The sequence below is a fragment of the Nesoenas mayeri genome, assembly GCF_963082525.1.
Source record: "Nesoenas mayeri genome assembly, chromosome: 11".
NCBI classification, from domain to species: Eukaryota; Metazoa; Chordata; class Aves; order Columbiformes; family Columbidae; genus Nesoenas; species Nesoenas mayeri.
The window spans coordinates 9,809,216-9,825,118 of record NC_137563.1 but is presented as its reverse complement, the minus strand read 5'-3'; the positions used below and the strand labels follow the sequence as shown (position 1 = coordinate 9,825,118).

The 15,903-nt window shown below is 41.2% G+C and overlaps 1 protein-coding gene across 1 annotated transcript in view; it reads left to right on the top strand.

The window, feature by feature from the left end:
- The window catches only part of ADAMTS17 (ADAM metallopeptidase with thrombospondin type 1 motif 17), a gene marked incomplete at its 5' end in the record, with an annotated part of 173,454 nt that overhangs the window by 35,795 nt on the left and 121,756 nt on the right, over positions 1–15,903 (top strand). The window contains 3 exons of the mRNA XM_080350967.1: positions 708–791; positions 1,370–1,527; positions 8,461–8,504. Of these exons, the coding sequence (XP_080207093.1) occupies positions 708–791; positions 1,370–1,527; positions 8,461–8,504 (286 nt within the window). The remainder of the gene's footprint in view (positions 1–707; positions 792–1,369; positions 1,528–8,460; positions 8,505–15,903) is intronic.

Here is a 15,903-nt window from a genome sequence, read left to right as displayed (position 1 = left end):
CAAAATCTGGAGAAAGTACTAAGGTAGTTTCCGGTGCTATTTTTGTATTTCTGAGGCTTGTGTCATTATGTGCAGCCTTATTACTATTCTCTTATATAAGATATGAAAATAACAGAGGGAAATTGCTTTTCCATTCTATTTCCTGAAGTCTAAAACACACCATTATTTCGTCTTGCATTCAGATATCTCTGATGTTTAAATGCTGAAGATCCACGTTAGTTGGATGCTTCATAACGTCTGTCCATGTTCCTGAGACTTCGGTTTATGTTCAGTGTTCCTTTGGAACATTCCTCTCCTTTGTTGCTCCTTTCTCTTGTTTATTCCATTTAAAAGTATTTTTCTTTCTGCAACTAGCTGCTTTTTTTCAAATGTTTTTTGTCCCTGAATGCTGAATCTTGCTCAGATTAGTCTGTGACAAATTGATCAGGTGGTGAAGCCCAGTGTAGTATGGTAGGAGCAAACCTACTGTGGGTTTGCAAGTGCTTTAGCTACAATGTAGTATGTGGAACTGTTAGAATGGTAGAACACAGTAGCTCGTAAAAATTCTTCATTTTATTGAAGGCAGTAACACAACTCATTTGGGTTTGGTTGGGTCAGTTTTTTGAAGGCCAAATGTCTAACTTTAGTCACAATTAGTTCCTTCAGCTATTACTAGGTCTTGACATTGTTACTGATATACTGTGGATGTTTTCTTTGCATTTTGACAGGTATACAACATGTTTCAACATCAAAGTCTCGGAATTAAAGTCAACATTCGAGTCACCAAACTTGTCCTGCTTCGGAGCCGTCCTGTGAGTTCTGACTCATTTTGGCCTTGCTGCCATAATTGCACTGTGGTGGTTTCTCATGCAGAGCAGCATCCCTGTGCGAGAGGGGGATGTGGGGCATGTCAGGCCACGCAATCACAAATTGTGAATAATACCTGCCACGCTTCACCAGGCAGTATGAGAGGTGGGAAATATAGGGAGCTGTGGGATTGAAAGAAGCTGCCATCCTTTTTTTTTATCCTCCCTGGTAAATATTTGTCTGCTTATAGTTGCAAATCAGTTTCAGGAGTTAATTGTTACTAAGACTAAAATCATATGGCTCTGGTATCAAATAAATAACTTCCAGACTTATAAAATATTTGAATATTGTGATATATTAGCTTATGAGTGCTGCCAGCTGATGGAATTTGTTCTGTAGATCGAATGACACATTTCACTGTGGATTCCAAAGCCCACAGTTGACCTGCTCAGATGAAGCTGGTTTTGCACATTTTGTTCTGTTGCATCGGTATCTTTGAGCCTCTGATTATTTATCGGAGGTCTAACGCTTTATGTAAAGACTATGACTGATACTTTTGCATCTCTTTTTTTTTTCCCAAAAGGCAAAGTTATCTATTGGGCATCATGGAGAGAGATCTCTGGAGAGCTTTTGTCAATGGCAAAATGAAGAATATGGTGGGGCAAAATACCTTGGCAATAACCAGGTACCTGGCGCAAGGGATGACACCCCTCCTGTGGATGCTGCTGTTTTTGTAACCAGGTATAGTGAGGTCTGGTTTATCACTGTACTTCAACCAATAATGGCCCATAGTCAATGATGGGGTTATCTGGTTCAGCAGTAATCCAAGAAAAAGATCCGCTTCTGCTGATATATTTGCTATCTAGATGCCATTTGAATGGCTCAGATGAAAGTTATTTGTCTTGTTTCTGTGTGTAATTAACAAGGTTGTGCAAAAGCATCTCTCCTCTTGAACCAGAGTGTTGTGGTAGGGCAAAACATGGCTCTAGCACAGGTGATGATTTTCCTCACACCAGCTGGTATAAGTGGACAAAACAGGTGAGGTTTTGGAGCATAAGCTCTTCTTCCTAGAAGAAAGAAGCTGTGGAGGTGAGAACACAGCTGAGAACAAGTGCTCTGACTGTAATTAGGTATGAATCAGCTGAATGGTCTGAGAGGAAAGACGGTTGGTGCCTGCAGAGGAGACAGTGTGTCAGTTGTGGGGAGGTGGTGAGGGAGTTATCTCCTAAAGAAAATGAGAGATGAATACAATAAACTAAATTAATTTTCTCTCTTTGCCCCACTTTAACACTTCTCCCGTATCACAGCTGAGATAGAGGAGGGCTGTCATTCTTAATTTGTTTGTATGTTTGAAAACCAATGCATCTATTTCAGATGTGAAATAATCTGTGTGTGAATATTTGAGCAAAATTCCTTGCAGCTCACAGCTCTGTAACTATTGATGTATTGAACACATCAGAGTATGGTCCAGATAAAAAAAGCAAAAGGGCAATTGTCCCCACTATCCTGTAGTCTTTTTAACTTCACTACCGGAGCTCAGCCTCACAATACAACGCAAGTCCCAAGTTCCTCATAATCACCATAAATTCTGAGTAGCATATCCACAGTCTTTTAAGTGGATTTAATACTTTAAGGTGTAAATGAAGAATGCGTCATTGTAGGAATAATCTCTGAATCATTAAAGTGAGCATAGAAATATAGTGTAAGAAGAATACTCTGTGTGCTAGAAAAACACTATTTCCTACCCCCTTCCTCTCCAGTTTGAGACAGGAAATGTCTGTACTGCAGTTCAATATAATTCACTTCTTTCACCTTTTTTTCTCTGCCAACAATGCAAGTAGAAATACATGTTTTTGCGTAAACTGCCATTCTGATCATAATAATCTCTTGTCTTAACAGTCACATTGCAAGCTATCCGTGGGATTTTGGTGAGCATTCAGTCAAACAGTCAGTGAGCAGGGCATGGGGCCAGCAAAGTTCCTAAGAATGCACCTTCGCAGACATGCGTGCAATTCCCCCAAATCCTTCTCTCTTCTCTGTATTCAGTGTAGTCCAACCAAGCACTTAAGCAGATACTTAACGGTTTAGACAGGGTGAATAGTTCCTTTGAAGTCAATGGGCTGCACATCCTGGTTATAGTTAAGCATGTGCTTCATTGGATCAGGGCCTAAATAAATAACTAACATTTTTGTTAAACTCATCTGGGCATCCAGTTGTCCTGCATGACAAGCGAGGCATACAGAATCTCTTCTGATGGGCTCTAACCATGGAACAAGGGGAATGAGCAGAACATTTCATCTGTGCAGGCTCTCTGCAGTTTATAAAATTAAATGCATAATGTCAGGCTGAGTTGAACTCAGCCATCTGAGGAGGAATTGCAGGAAGAGTTTGTAGGAAGAATTTTTCAATAAATTTGCAGGGTTTTGCAGCTGAAATAGCTGGAGAAGTACAGTTTCACTTGGGTTAGAGACCAGATTCAGATTTTGTGAGAAAGTTCAGGCCAGGGAGCACATTGCTGTGCAGAAGAGCAGCATTTTTCTTGTTTGATAGGCCAGCAGTGTGTACTTGCAGTCTTTTTCATTCCTTCTTGCTGTGTCTTGTCATCCTTAACCCATCCTGCTCCTGCTGCACAGAAGATGCCGCATTGCTTGGAAGAATTCTGGCCTGGCAGTCTGACTCCTGCATCAGGGAAATGAGGTTTTCTACTCTTGGCTTCGGAAGTGTGTGTGTGTTTGTGTGTGTCCCTGGACCCTCCCCAGACTGTACAGATGGGCCAGTGGTAGAGGATATGGGAGCAACAGCATGTCCAGCACAAACGATAGCGCCAGAAAAAGCAGAAGCTGAATTTTCAGCAGCTGCAGCTGCTTTAGGACTAGAAACAGATTCTTTGGGGTCAACCTCTGAAGTAATCCCTCTGGTTCCAATCTAGCTGTGTTCATATGAAACACCAAGGCACGCTTGCTTTTCCAAACTTTACCTCTAACTGATGTTTGCCATATATTCATTTTTATGCAAAAGTAGATGACCTAGGTGGCAAATATCCCATCTGTGGGGTTTGAATAGTATCCACCTGATTGAGTTCCAGATAAGACACATATTATGCCTGTGAAATAAGATGTACCATTGCCCATCTCAGTAAATAAATGAGACAGTGGGAATAATCTGCTATAGCCCTGAAGGTCTGAGTATAGTGTTGTAGTCTCTGTTAATCATCAGATTTTTCTTGTTCAAATTCTGGTTTTGAACTTGCAGAAATTCAGATCTCTGCTATCTATGGATAATGTACTTCATATTTTAACGGGCAGCTGAGCAGAATAACTTCTGTCTGCAGAATCTGTATCTTGGTGATCTTAGAAGCATGTCTCATTTGAAACACGTCTCCCTCTTGATCTTCTGTCTTTTGCATTCCCTAGGATATCTTCAGACATTCTGATGTCCTCCCACCTCCTGGCGTTTGGGTCACTTGGTAGACTACAGGTGATGTGATAGCAGAGCAGAGAATGACACAACACTGATAGGAACAGAATTCAGAGCTGTCATTAAGCAAAGACTTGTTGTGGTTTTTTTTTTCCTGACATACTGGTATAGTTATTCCATTTGCAGCCTGAGTTTCCCTTCCACATTTCTCCAGCCCTTTGCCTTCCCAAATGAGGCAATTCAACATGCATCGCGGAAACTGGGCATGTAGTGCTACTAAATATATATATGGATGTGCAAAGTTTTTTTTGGCAGGTTTTTCACCATACAGTTTCCTCTGTCCTTTAGCTTTATGACCCTGTGGGTTAAACTGATCAAAAGATGTCATTTGAAGGATGCTGGGAAGTGGCCGTTAAACAGAATACTTCTTATTCATGTTGCACAGTTCAACTACTGTCCTTCTTTCTTACAGGAAGAACTTGAATTGCAGAATTTAGCTTAGCACAGTTAGGTATTTTTTTCCAGTTCATGTGAGCCAGATGGAAGAGTGACTGTAGGAGGAGTTCTGAGCATTTATTTTCTGGCTATTTTTATTGAAAAAACCAACTGACTTCTTGTCATTTAGAATTAAGTCTGATAATGGAAACATTCTGTACAGTACCACAAGTGATAATGACTGAGAATTTCACAGGTCCCTAGAAGATGAGAACATGTCCTGTTGATTCAGTTAGTGGCTAAAAGTGCAGAGTAAATTTGCTTCACAGCTACAGCGTGTGATTTCAGTATAATACCCAAGACTTAGTGTGATAAGGTCGGGTCTTGGATTTGAACTGCAGCTCCTGGACCAAGAATTTTATTCCAGTGTAGCTCCATAAAAGATTCTGCTAACAAAACTATGTCTCTGTGATAAGAGACCTCTGCACATGCAATGAATATATCTTTTTTATATCTTTGTGGCATCATTATAGTATCGTTCATGTCAAGCTCTCACTTAAAAAAAATAGATGCAGTCAGGCTCAAAAATGCTTGAGAGAGACACCTGTGACTGAAACCTTTTTAAAAGCAGATCAGTTTCAGGGCCACCTTAGTTACAGATGTGACTGATCCACAGGTGAGGCAGATCTTCCTTAACGGCTTTTCAGTCTTTTGCTCCCCTGTGGTTGCCAGGAAAGGACTGTAGGAGTTTCAGTATGTGGGTTTTGTGACGGGGTGGTGTGCTGGTTTGACTAAAAATGAGTTAATTTTCTTCATGCAGCTAGAAACCTTTCTTTTTTATAGCTATCACGGTCATTATTTGGACTTAGTTTGAGAACAAGAGAGAACACCCCAGCACAGAGTTAATGTTTTTAATTGCTCTGGTCTGAGAACCAAGGACATTCTGAGTGCTCTGCTCACAGGTGTGAGGCATCGAGGAAGGGGGGCACAGGTGGGGCAGAGCTTGACTGACGTCCAGACTGATCAATAATAGTATTCCATCCCATTAGTGTCATGCTTCATATTTAAGGGGCGGGGTGCATCTTCTGCTCTCTCTCTCTCGGGCATGCTGGCTCTAGCTCTTGGGTGTTTTTTCTTGTGTATGTTTTTTTTTCTTCGCTCTTTTTGACTAGAGCTCGGGGAGTTTTGGTTCGGGATATTTAGTTCGGCCTTTTTGCCGTTTTGCAAAGGCCTCTGAGCCTTTCTGCGTTTTTCCTCTTTTTCTCTGTTTGGGACCAGGATGCCGCTTTCTGGGACTGGCTGCTTAGTGTGGACAGAGTTTCGTGAGGAATTGCCTTGGGTATCTTTTATTTCTGTTTTTTATATATATATATTTACTAGTAGTGTATTAGTGTTTTGTTATTTTATCAAACTGTGCTTATCTCAATCCAAGTTTCTCCCTTCCCTTTTGATTCTCTCCGCTATTGCGGAGGGAAGGGAAGCAGGTGAGAGAGTGGCTATGGTGGTTGTATTGCCAGCTTGGGTTAAACCGTGTCAGGTGGCTGCTTGTGTTTGGAAGAAGACTGAGACCCACCAGGCTCAGGTTTGGATGTGCTTTTCTGTTTGTCCACAGAGTTTTGGGGTAAAACGTTTACAATAGGTCTGGATGACTTCAAGCCTAGCATTTTGGTAGCAGATCTTTGAACAGAAGGATGATGTCTCTTGGACTTGTGTTTATGGCACTTTAAAGGATGGGCTGAGGAGGTTTCATACTTGCAGGCCCACATGCGGTGAACTGAGCAGCTACGTTCCCTTCTTCTTGCTGACCTGTTTCAAATCCTTCCCTGAGCAGACAGCATCCCAGCACTCTCTTTACAGACCAGGATTGTTCGGCCTCTATAGGAGAGTCTGCAAGTTATGCTGGATCATTTATTCTACAAGACCTCTCACTTTATGGCATGGTGGCAATTTCTCCAGGGACCTGCCTGAAAGCGTCAGGCGCCTTTTGGTGCGGAACACAGAGCACAAGGAGCAAATTTGCTTTATTTGCAGAGCTGGCCAGCCCCTGAAGAGAGATGCTTTTCTAGCAATGGCCTCCTGCCATCTACTAATAGTTCAGCTATCTGTTGTCACAAGAAAAGCATCTGTTTGATTTACCAGTTTATATAACATAATAAGTCCTTAAATAAACCTCTGTCGAGCTGGCTCTGGGAACTCAACAGGCGCGCTTGTGCCAGCTCCGTCAGGAGACAGTCATTAGTCTTCTTTGGAAAGGCTGGAATGCCAAGGTGTCGAGACACAGTAAGGCTGCGGTGAAAAATGAAAGCTGGGGCTGGTGTGTGGTCGTAGCTTCTGATTTTGTTTTGTTTCTATCTGATTTTTTAACACTTTGGTTGTTGTGTTTTTTCTGCATTGAAGCATGGTTAGTTTTCAATGTCTGCTTAACAAGGGTTGGTAATAGCTGTTGTTTCTTTTCCTTCCAAGTCCCTGACAGCTTGATTTGTGACTTTCAAGGGAGTTTGGTGTGAAGGGTTTGGGTTCATCAGCCACAGTCCTGGGCCTTAAATCTCCTCTTCTATAAACCCTAATTTCATATTTTTCTTCAAGAAAAAAGTATTTTTAATCTTTCTCTAAGTATTTTTTTTAAGTAGTTATCTTTCTTTAAGTAATTTTAATCTTCCTCCTGCCAAGCTCTTAAAATCCCATCAGGGACTCAGGCATTTTGAATGACACACTCCAAATGTATTAATACGATTCCCTCACTAGCCTCCCCACAGGGTGAGGACAGCCATAATGATAGAGATTATGGTTCCTCGGCTCCCCTTGGGTTAAGGAACTTCTGCAATGGTTTAGCACATGTGATGCTTTTTTTCCTATTCCTCTTCATGGCAGACAGCACTGCAAAGCAGGTCTGCTGAGGATGGCTCCTGAAGTTTAGGTTTAAGTGCTTATTGAAATGTATTCAAACCATTAATGCAGTTATAAAAAAGCTTTTCTTTCCATACTTGTTTTTCTGTCATGAGGAATCTAATTTACAAATCTTCTCACATCACTTAGATGTGAACTTCAAGGCTTTTTAGTCTGTGCCTGTTTAATCCAGCTCTGTGGATCCCTCCTTGATTTGTGGGTGCCAGTGGAATATGTATTATCTATTCTTGCCTTGATGAGATGTGGAGGAGAGAGACCAAATGAAGTCTCTTGAGGCTCTCTGTGTTGGATTCAAATAATAAAATAGCAAATCTGATTGTAGTAAGTTTAGCTGAAGCCAATTCACCATGCAGTTACCTGGCAAATGCTGACATTCTACTTCCATGTCAACATCTGCCTTTCTCTGTTTAGTCTTGCTTCTTTCTTGTCCTTTTCTATTCCAGTGGAAGAACAAAAAAATGGAAGAACTGAGAATTTGAGTGTACATGATCAGTTCTGCGTCTCCAGGCAGTGTCCCCACATTACCTCCTCCTCTCACTTTCGATGGTGCTGTTGCATCATGGGCTGACTGCTCCTTTTTGTTACAGTTCTCTTGTGAAAAGATGATGTTCCAGTTTAATCCAGTTGCTGAAGTCTGACATGATAGAGTGGGGCAGTACTCTTTTACATGCTAAATCTTAAATCTCTTAATTTTGACTGTAGTATATGGAGCTGATTCACACAATTGCTTGTAAGCCTGGAGTAGCAATCAATGCTGTTATCTGTGTTGTCATGGTGTAGACTGCACAGCAGTTTAAAAAAAAAAACCCTAAAGCTCAACACCCGTGATATGTGAGTCATGCATCACTGCTTTTTCCTAGCCTGCAGTCTGGAGGCACAGGATACATTTCACTTCTGTTCTGTTTTTCTTTCTAGGACAGATTTCTGCGTACACAAAGACGAGCCTTGTGACACTGTGGGTAAGTCAAAGAAGTAGGGGAGAGTATTTTGATAGCCAACTCTTTGCCAAGAGGAGTTTTCTGGGCAATCTTTCATTCTTTGGTTTGCTGTAACATTGCTTTTGCTGTTCTGTATACCTCTGTGGTGCAAATATGGATTAGTTGAGCAGCGTATTAACTATAAATAAGCTGTTAAATATCAACCACTTCTAAGCACTGGAGGTCTCTGTGTTCTGGAAGTAATCTTAAGTATTTCTACTTCTTTGGAGCAGGTGTAGAATTAGATAATTGGAGATTAAGAAGCTGTCTTTTGGTGTGTCTGCATAGTGTTCCTTTCAGTGCTCTCTCACCTAAATGAAGAATTTGATAACTAATAAAAGTATTTCTCATTGTAAGAACTGATGTGACACTCCCAGATCAAACAGGCGCTCAGACACCAGAGAATACTTCATTGTAGGAAAGCCAAGCTAAATCTTTTCTGCCTTCTACTTCCTAACCGCTTTTAATCTTATGCAAACCCTGGATACACAGAGTCCTTCCATCCTACACATTGAATACTTTGTCTATTTATTTATTCAACGTAGGTAGTGGTAACCTTCACAGTATCCTCCTGGTATTTTTTTTTTAATCACCACAGTAGCAGCAGTGTTTGGAGGTGTAGCTCAACATCCTCTCTATGATGACTGCATGATTTTTAAGACTTGCCTTAATGTCAAGCAGCCCCTTATCCTACATGCTGTGTAAACTTGGAGTAGATGCTGTTTTTCAGCTGATGTTACGCTCCAGAATTCAGAGAGACACTCACAGACTAGGGCGTGCTGTGCTGACAATAGTGGGTGATAAAGAACATGGGGGAAAGTGCCTTCAGCGGGAGCTCTGATATTACCTGCAGGTCTTTCCCTCTCTGTGTTGTGGAGACTGATCAGGTGAAAGTCCTCTCCAAATCATCAAGGCAGCCTGTGAAAGTGAGAAGCTAGTCCAAAGAGTGACATTGCATTTGGTCTTGACAGTGATGCTGAGGTCATAGAACTCCCCAACGTTCTCTAGAACAGCAACTTGCTTTCATTTCTTGCCTTGTAGTTTGCTTTTATGTATGAACAACATGATCTCAGCAGAGGCATATGTGTTTTTATACCTGCTTATGGATGAATTTGCCATCCTATAAAGGAAGAAGCATCTTTCTGGTGAGCAGGCACTCTTCTAAACTAGGAGACTGAGGCTTCTGCTCTCTGTAAGGCAGAGAATCTGGACTCTAGACTCCTGATTCCCAGCTCTGGCATTGACTCATTGTGTGACATTTGGCAAGTTACAGTCTGAATGCTTCTGTCTGCCTCTATGAAATGAGGAGTTTGAGTGAAAATCTACAGGAGATTGCATGGCTTAAGAAGTCCTTGTATAAAGCAGTGTGATGTCCTTGAGTAGATGATGCAATACAAGTCCAGAATCTAGTGTTGCTTAGTCATGTTTAACAGACTATAAAGAATCTGTTAGATGATGTGTACTGAAATAAGAGCACTCGAGTGCTCTAGGTAATGGGCTTTTTAGTGACAGTGCCTTGATTTTCTTTACAATGTGAGAAATATAGAAGCAAAACTTTCCCTGGTGGAAGTATTGAGGCCCAGCTGCTTTTCGGAAATGGGATTATGAAGTTTAAATGGCTTCTAAGAGGTGTTCATTTGTACTCAAAAAGATCCGTATTGAAAAACCTGTCTGGAATCCTTGCCTGCCATGCAGACACAGAGAGAAAACAGCAGCAGGAGGTTTGTATTTGTATTCTGGCAGGGGCCTCTCACTGAAACCAGTTGCTCTGGGGACTTCATTCCAATTTTCTTGGTCTAGCTGCCAAGGCAGTGTGGAAGGTTACATAATGGCTGAAACAAGCTCAGAAATGGTGAAAATATGTAGGTATGTCTTTGTGGGGTGATATCCCACTGGCTGCATCAAGAAACAGAACCACGTTTGTTTAAGAAATAGATTGTTAATGTTCATTGCCCTGCTTGGTTGTGTAAGTCAGCCCTAAGAACGAATGGATTCAAAAAGAGGTGTGGAGAAGGAAAACAATATTTTTGTGTACAACACATTTGCAACAATTGTGTTTCAGCAACCTCAGTGGTGGGACCTCCAATCTGCTCAGCAGTTTGAGCATGGAAGATTCGCTTTGTGTGACGCAGCCTTGTCACACTACAGTCAAAAAGCTTGCAGGCTGCTGCTGCTTCAGGCTCATCTCCTGTGATGTGAATCTAACCAGATCTGCCATTTCCTGCAGAAAAATCTTTGTTCCAATTGAGCTGCCTCTAAGCCAGCCAAATTGGGAGTTTAATGTCTCACTATTAATATCAGGCTGCAGCTTGGAGACTTGCACGTTGTCAGAATCCAACCTTTCTGTGACATAAGCAGATCGAGAATGCCCCTTTCATTCAATATTTCCACCGTTAGTGCCAAATAAGCAGCTTTACGGTTAGTTAGGAATGATCCTGCATATTTCAAGGCAAAGCTTGTCCTTGATTCCTCAGTGCGCATGTTACCTCAGTTTCAAGCTGAAGCTTCCCTGTATTCAGCTATAATAATGAAAGTGGAGGCAGTGTGGAATTGGGAAATGGAAAATGAGAAATGTGTCTTAAATATCCTTAAATTGCCCTGGTTAAAAAATGTCTTTACCTCTGCTGCAGTCACATGTGCTTTTCTGTGGCTTGATGTCAGGGAAAAGCAAGCAGAGTATAGTGCGTGTACTGCAGACGGGCAAGTTTAGCTGAAGGAAGAGCTGCCTGGAGAAAACCAAGCATCAGAGCAGAGGTGATTGAGAAACGTAGTTTTCCAGACTGTTTGCACAAGTGAATCAATGTTTTGTGAAAAACCGTCTCATCTGCTGGCTGGCTTTAATTAGAGAGCTCAAAGATAACTTACTGAGAATCCCGAAGATTATAAATCCTTCCACAATTTGTGTCTTTTTTTCTTGAGTCTTCCAAATGCTGATGCGTGAATGGGGTTTTGGGTTTGCCCCTGCGCTGCTGGGTGACTGCACAGATGACATCGTTCTGCTGTACCAATGTTTTAAGATCTTAGTCCTTCTTTTAAAAGTATGTAGAGGGCTATGGGTGATAAGTGCTGTCACTGAAAGCTGCATATTATGGTGCTAGCAGCCACTCTCCCTCCCTTTGTAACTATACTCTGCTTTTTCTTATGAGTTTATTGTAGCAAAGTGTTTCAAAATATGCCCAGCTTTTGCAAATGAGATATTGGGTCTATGTCTCCAAGTAGATTTGATCTCTTTTAATTCTGTGTAAACGCCTGAATAACGGACTGCACATTTTTTACCTTTTCCTTGCCTGTTTGCTTGTGCAGTTGGGTGGCCTGACTACAACAAGTAACAGTTCTGATGGATCCTGGCTGTTCTGTGTCCCATTCATTTAAATCTTCCTCCCTTTGTAGTATTGATTCCAGTCCCCTAACAGTGTCACAACAGAGAATGAATCCCCAAGGAAAAGGAAAAGACTAGCTGTTTGCTGTGAGTGGAAAAGAAAAGGAATTCTCACATTAAAAACATTTTCCATAGTGGTTCGTGTTGAATGTTTCTTTATATTCCAGGGCGGGTTTTTATTTGATGCCAGAATAAATAGAAATACCTGCTGCTTAAAACAATTCATTAGAGAAGCAGTGGCTGGCTTTAGCAAAAACCTTGCTGGGATTGTCCTTCAGACCAGAATCAAACACACTTTAATGCATTGAAGTGAACATACTCTAGGTTAAAATGTCCCTTAAAGACACACTGTCAGGTTGATTTGGTGTTTGTGAAAGGGACTTTGTAGCATTGCAGATTTTAATGTCACTTGTAGTTGCGTAGGGCAATGGAGAATCAGGTTGCCGGTTTTATGAACCCAAAGGGAGCCATGGTAGAGTGCAGGAAGGCTTCTTCCCTTGCCTTTTGGTTGCTAGGGAATAAATACTGGGCTATACAGCCCAGACAGTGCAGAACTGAGCTCCTGCATATTCATCGCTACCATCTCTCAGGTCCCACACTACTACCCACAACAGCCTTCCAACTTCTTTTCACCAGCTAGCAATCTCTCCTCTTCCAAATTCCCACTAAAAGTTTGTGTGCCAAGGGAGTGTAATGTAAGATTGCATAAATCTTAATAGAAGCGCTAGGATGAGCCCAGCCACTCAGATAATCAGGAATTCCTGCTCTCGTAACCCTTGCTCTTCCTCACTTCAGTGGCCTGCGGGCGCTTTTCCTTCTGTCTTGTTTCAGGGACGTGGCTTCAGCCAGGCTGCTTCACATGTTCACAGCTGCTCACAGCTAAAGACCAGAGGAAAATCCTGCTTGCCCTGGACTCAGTGAGAGTTGTGTTAGTGATTTCAGTGGGATCAGGATTCTGGTCCTGTTTTTATGTGTTATCTGAGACATGCAAACCTACTCTGGGCTTCTGTCAAAAAACTGCCTGAGTTTTCTTCCGGAGAAACTAGTTGGTTTGGGGTACCTGAGACATCTTCGGAAATCCTGATATCCCGAGAATGGTGCTTTGTATTTTCTGAAAATCAGTTGACATATCTGTTTAAGCTGTCTATTTGAGCATTCAAAATCAATGAAATATTTTAAAATCTTGCAAAGAAACAGTAGTCTGTGAGAACCAGAAAATGAAACCCAATAGAATCCACAGTGAAGCTGACTGGTCTACTTTTGGAAAGGCAAGTAAAAGAGAAAATACAAAGAAAGGCTATATATACACAATCTATTCCCTTCCATCCAGTCTGTGAAAAATAAAAAAGCTGGGGATGCCAGTTTTACCAGACTACATATTTGTAAGTTTTCATATAAATACATCAAAAGTTGATGTATTTAACAACAATGTGTGCAATGTAGTTGGGTAAGTGAAGTACTGATGTTATTTCATAGAGATGTATTTTCTCTTTTTATTGTTACAGAATGTAGAGCATTTGAATTTCATTTGCCTTTGGGTTTGTTTTGCAACTCAGTAGTCTTGTTTAGGTTTGTCTTTATTCGTTCCATATACTAAAGGCAGTGGTGGATTCTTGGTCTCCTTAGATGAAAAATGAATGTCTTTATGGAAGAGGCACAGTAGCCAGACACAAGATACTGTCCTTAGTTTGGAGCTTGTCAGGTCCCATTGCAAAGTAGAAAATAGGTGATTGATCAATCTGTTCTGTTCTTAAAATTTATTAATTTGAGAGTGCTATTGACTGAATTTCTAGTTACCTGAACTTTTCTTCATCTTCTCTCTGTTGTTTCATGTCTTTGGGGCAAGAATTGATTTACATAATTAAAATAAATGAAAGCGTTTAGTGGAGGGAGGGTTAGTGACAGTTTTTCCGTACATTTGTCATTGTTCCTTCTTCCTTGTGTTTCCAGTCCCTAGCTCTGCAGTGTCACAGACGCTCAGTTGCTCATGTAATGAACTCCCTTCTCTTGCATTTTTGCTGAGGATCTATTTGATGGTGGTGGTGGTTCAGAGCTCTTAGAAGCTCTTGCTCAATTTTGTTCCTGCATCTTCTCTTTGTTCAGCTGGGCCTGGACACCAAGAGGCTGCTCTCCCCAGAGAGGCCTGGATGGTCTGTCTTCCATCACGCTAACCGCATGGCTCGCCCACTGAGGTCATGGAATTTCCCTACGTTTACTACACTTTATTCTTCCTAAAACTCCAGCAGTCCTTATTAGTTCTCCTCCATGCATCATTCTCCTTTTGTAGCACCCAAATGTGTTTCAAGCACTTTTATTTTCCAATTATTTATCTGTCTGTCTGTCTTCTTAGTAAGCATCCATCCCATAAGATAAAACAATAGGCCTCACAGTGCTGTTGTGTGTTTGGAACTGGCTTATTCTTAGTAATTTGGAGCTAAACACTGTCAGCGGGGAGGAATAACACACTTCCTGCTCTGTACCTGGCCTTTCATTGCCTCTACCATCAATCTGCTATTGGTAATTAATGTTCATAGATATTTAAGCTGGCTTGCTGAAATACATGCATAGTCTTTGTCAACTGTAAGGCAGCATGTCCAAAGTCTTCTCATCAGCTTACCACCCTGCTTTTGTTTGTTAAGGTATCTTTGCTGATCTTAATTCTTGCTTTTTTTTTTGTTGCTCACTCAAAACCTCCAGTCAGGCTTTTTTATGTTCCTCATTGTGACTCACCCAAAGTTGGTGCAGGACAGTTAAGCTTATCTTAGTTTGAAAACTTCACCTTCTCCTGTGGTTTTATTAATGGTTCATAGTAATGTGTTTTCATAAGTACAAGAGAACAACTGTCAAAAATGCTGTGGAAAGGAACCATAGTATTCATTTACCAGGCAATGTATTTCTGAGTAAAAATCCTTCAGGCTATCACATCTCATCATTGCACAAGGTGGGTGCTGATTACTCTTGGAATGAAAGATATCTTCAGAAAACTCACTGGTTACAATAATTGTGTTATGGTACTTTCCCATCCAGCATCTAGGATTCCAAATCCTAGCCGAGTCTCGAATTGGTGTGTAACTCTGCTCCTGTTGCCTTTATTGAAAGGAGTATGTTGTGAGAGAAAATATTTGCCATCACTTTGTTGATATTTATTCTGATACTCTGACTTTATTCTTTCATTTCAGCCCCATGTCATAACTCACTTCATGCACTAAATCACTGAACAGTTTGACTGGTACGGGTGCAAACATGTACTGCATTCCACTCCAGGGCCATTTATGTCTGTGTGAAATTATATAGACATGTACACAAAGCACCTGGGGATTTCAGTCTCCTAGCTTAAAGGGCAGATACCTGCCTAAGATGTTCTTTTCCCCATCTTTTTACCCCTCGCCCCCTTCCTACATCTGGGGCTTTGACGTGCAATAATTGTGGGGAAAAGTACTCATTATCACTGTTTGTACTAACAGTTCCAAATGAATTTATGCGATAGTGACCCTCAGAAGCAATTCAATAAATTTGCCTGTTAGCATAGAGTAAAAAACAATCAGAAGCATAATCTTTTAATGTTTCTTTTTCTTTTGTACAACAGGTAGTTTTTATGTTTTTGGTTCACCTGAATATACTATGATAGAATTTCTGAATTATAGTTTTATCTCCTAGAAAGTTTTCTGCCTTGATTATTTTCTAGATTAGGGGTGATCTGTGGGACACTGCCTAAGAAGAACCAAGGCTTTGCTTAGGCTAAATACTGTTTAATTGTGACTTAAAGAAATCTCTGAAAGTGGCCATTGTGTTTGCAAACAGACAAGCTGAAGGCAGAAGCCCAAGTGATGTCCAGCTAAGAACACACTGCCAAACTACTGTCAAAAAAAGCTCTGGAACTGCTCCTTGCTACTGTGTATGTGAAGCTGAGAAGCCTTTGAGGCAGACACGAGCAGAGCAATCTCATTATATTCGGTCTGTGGACAGGCCATCTCTGGCTTTTGGGGTTTATAGGGTTTCTGC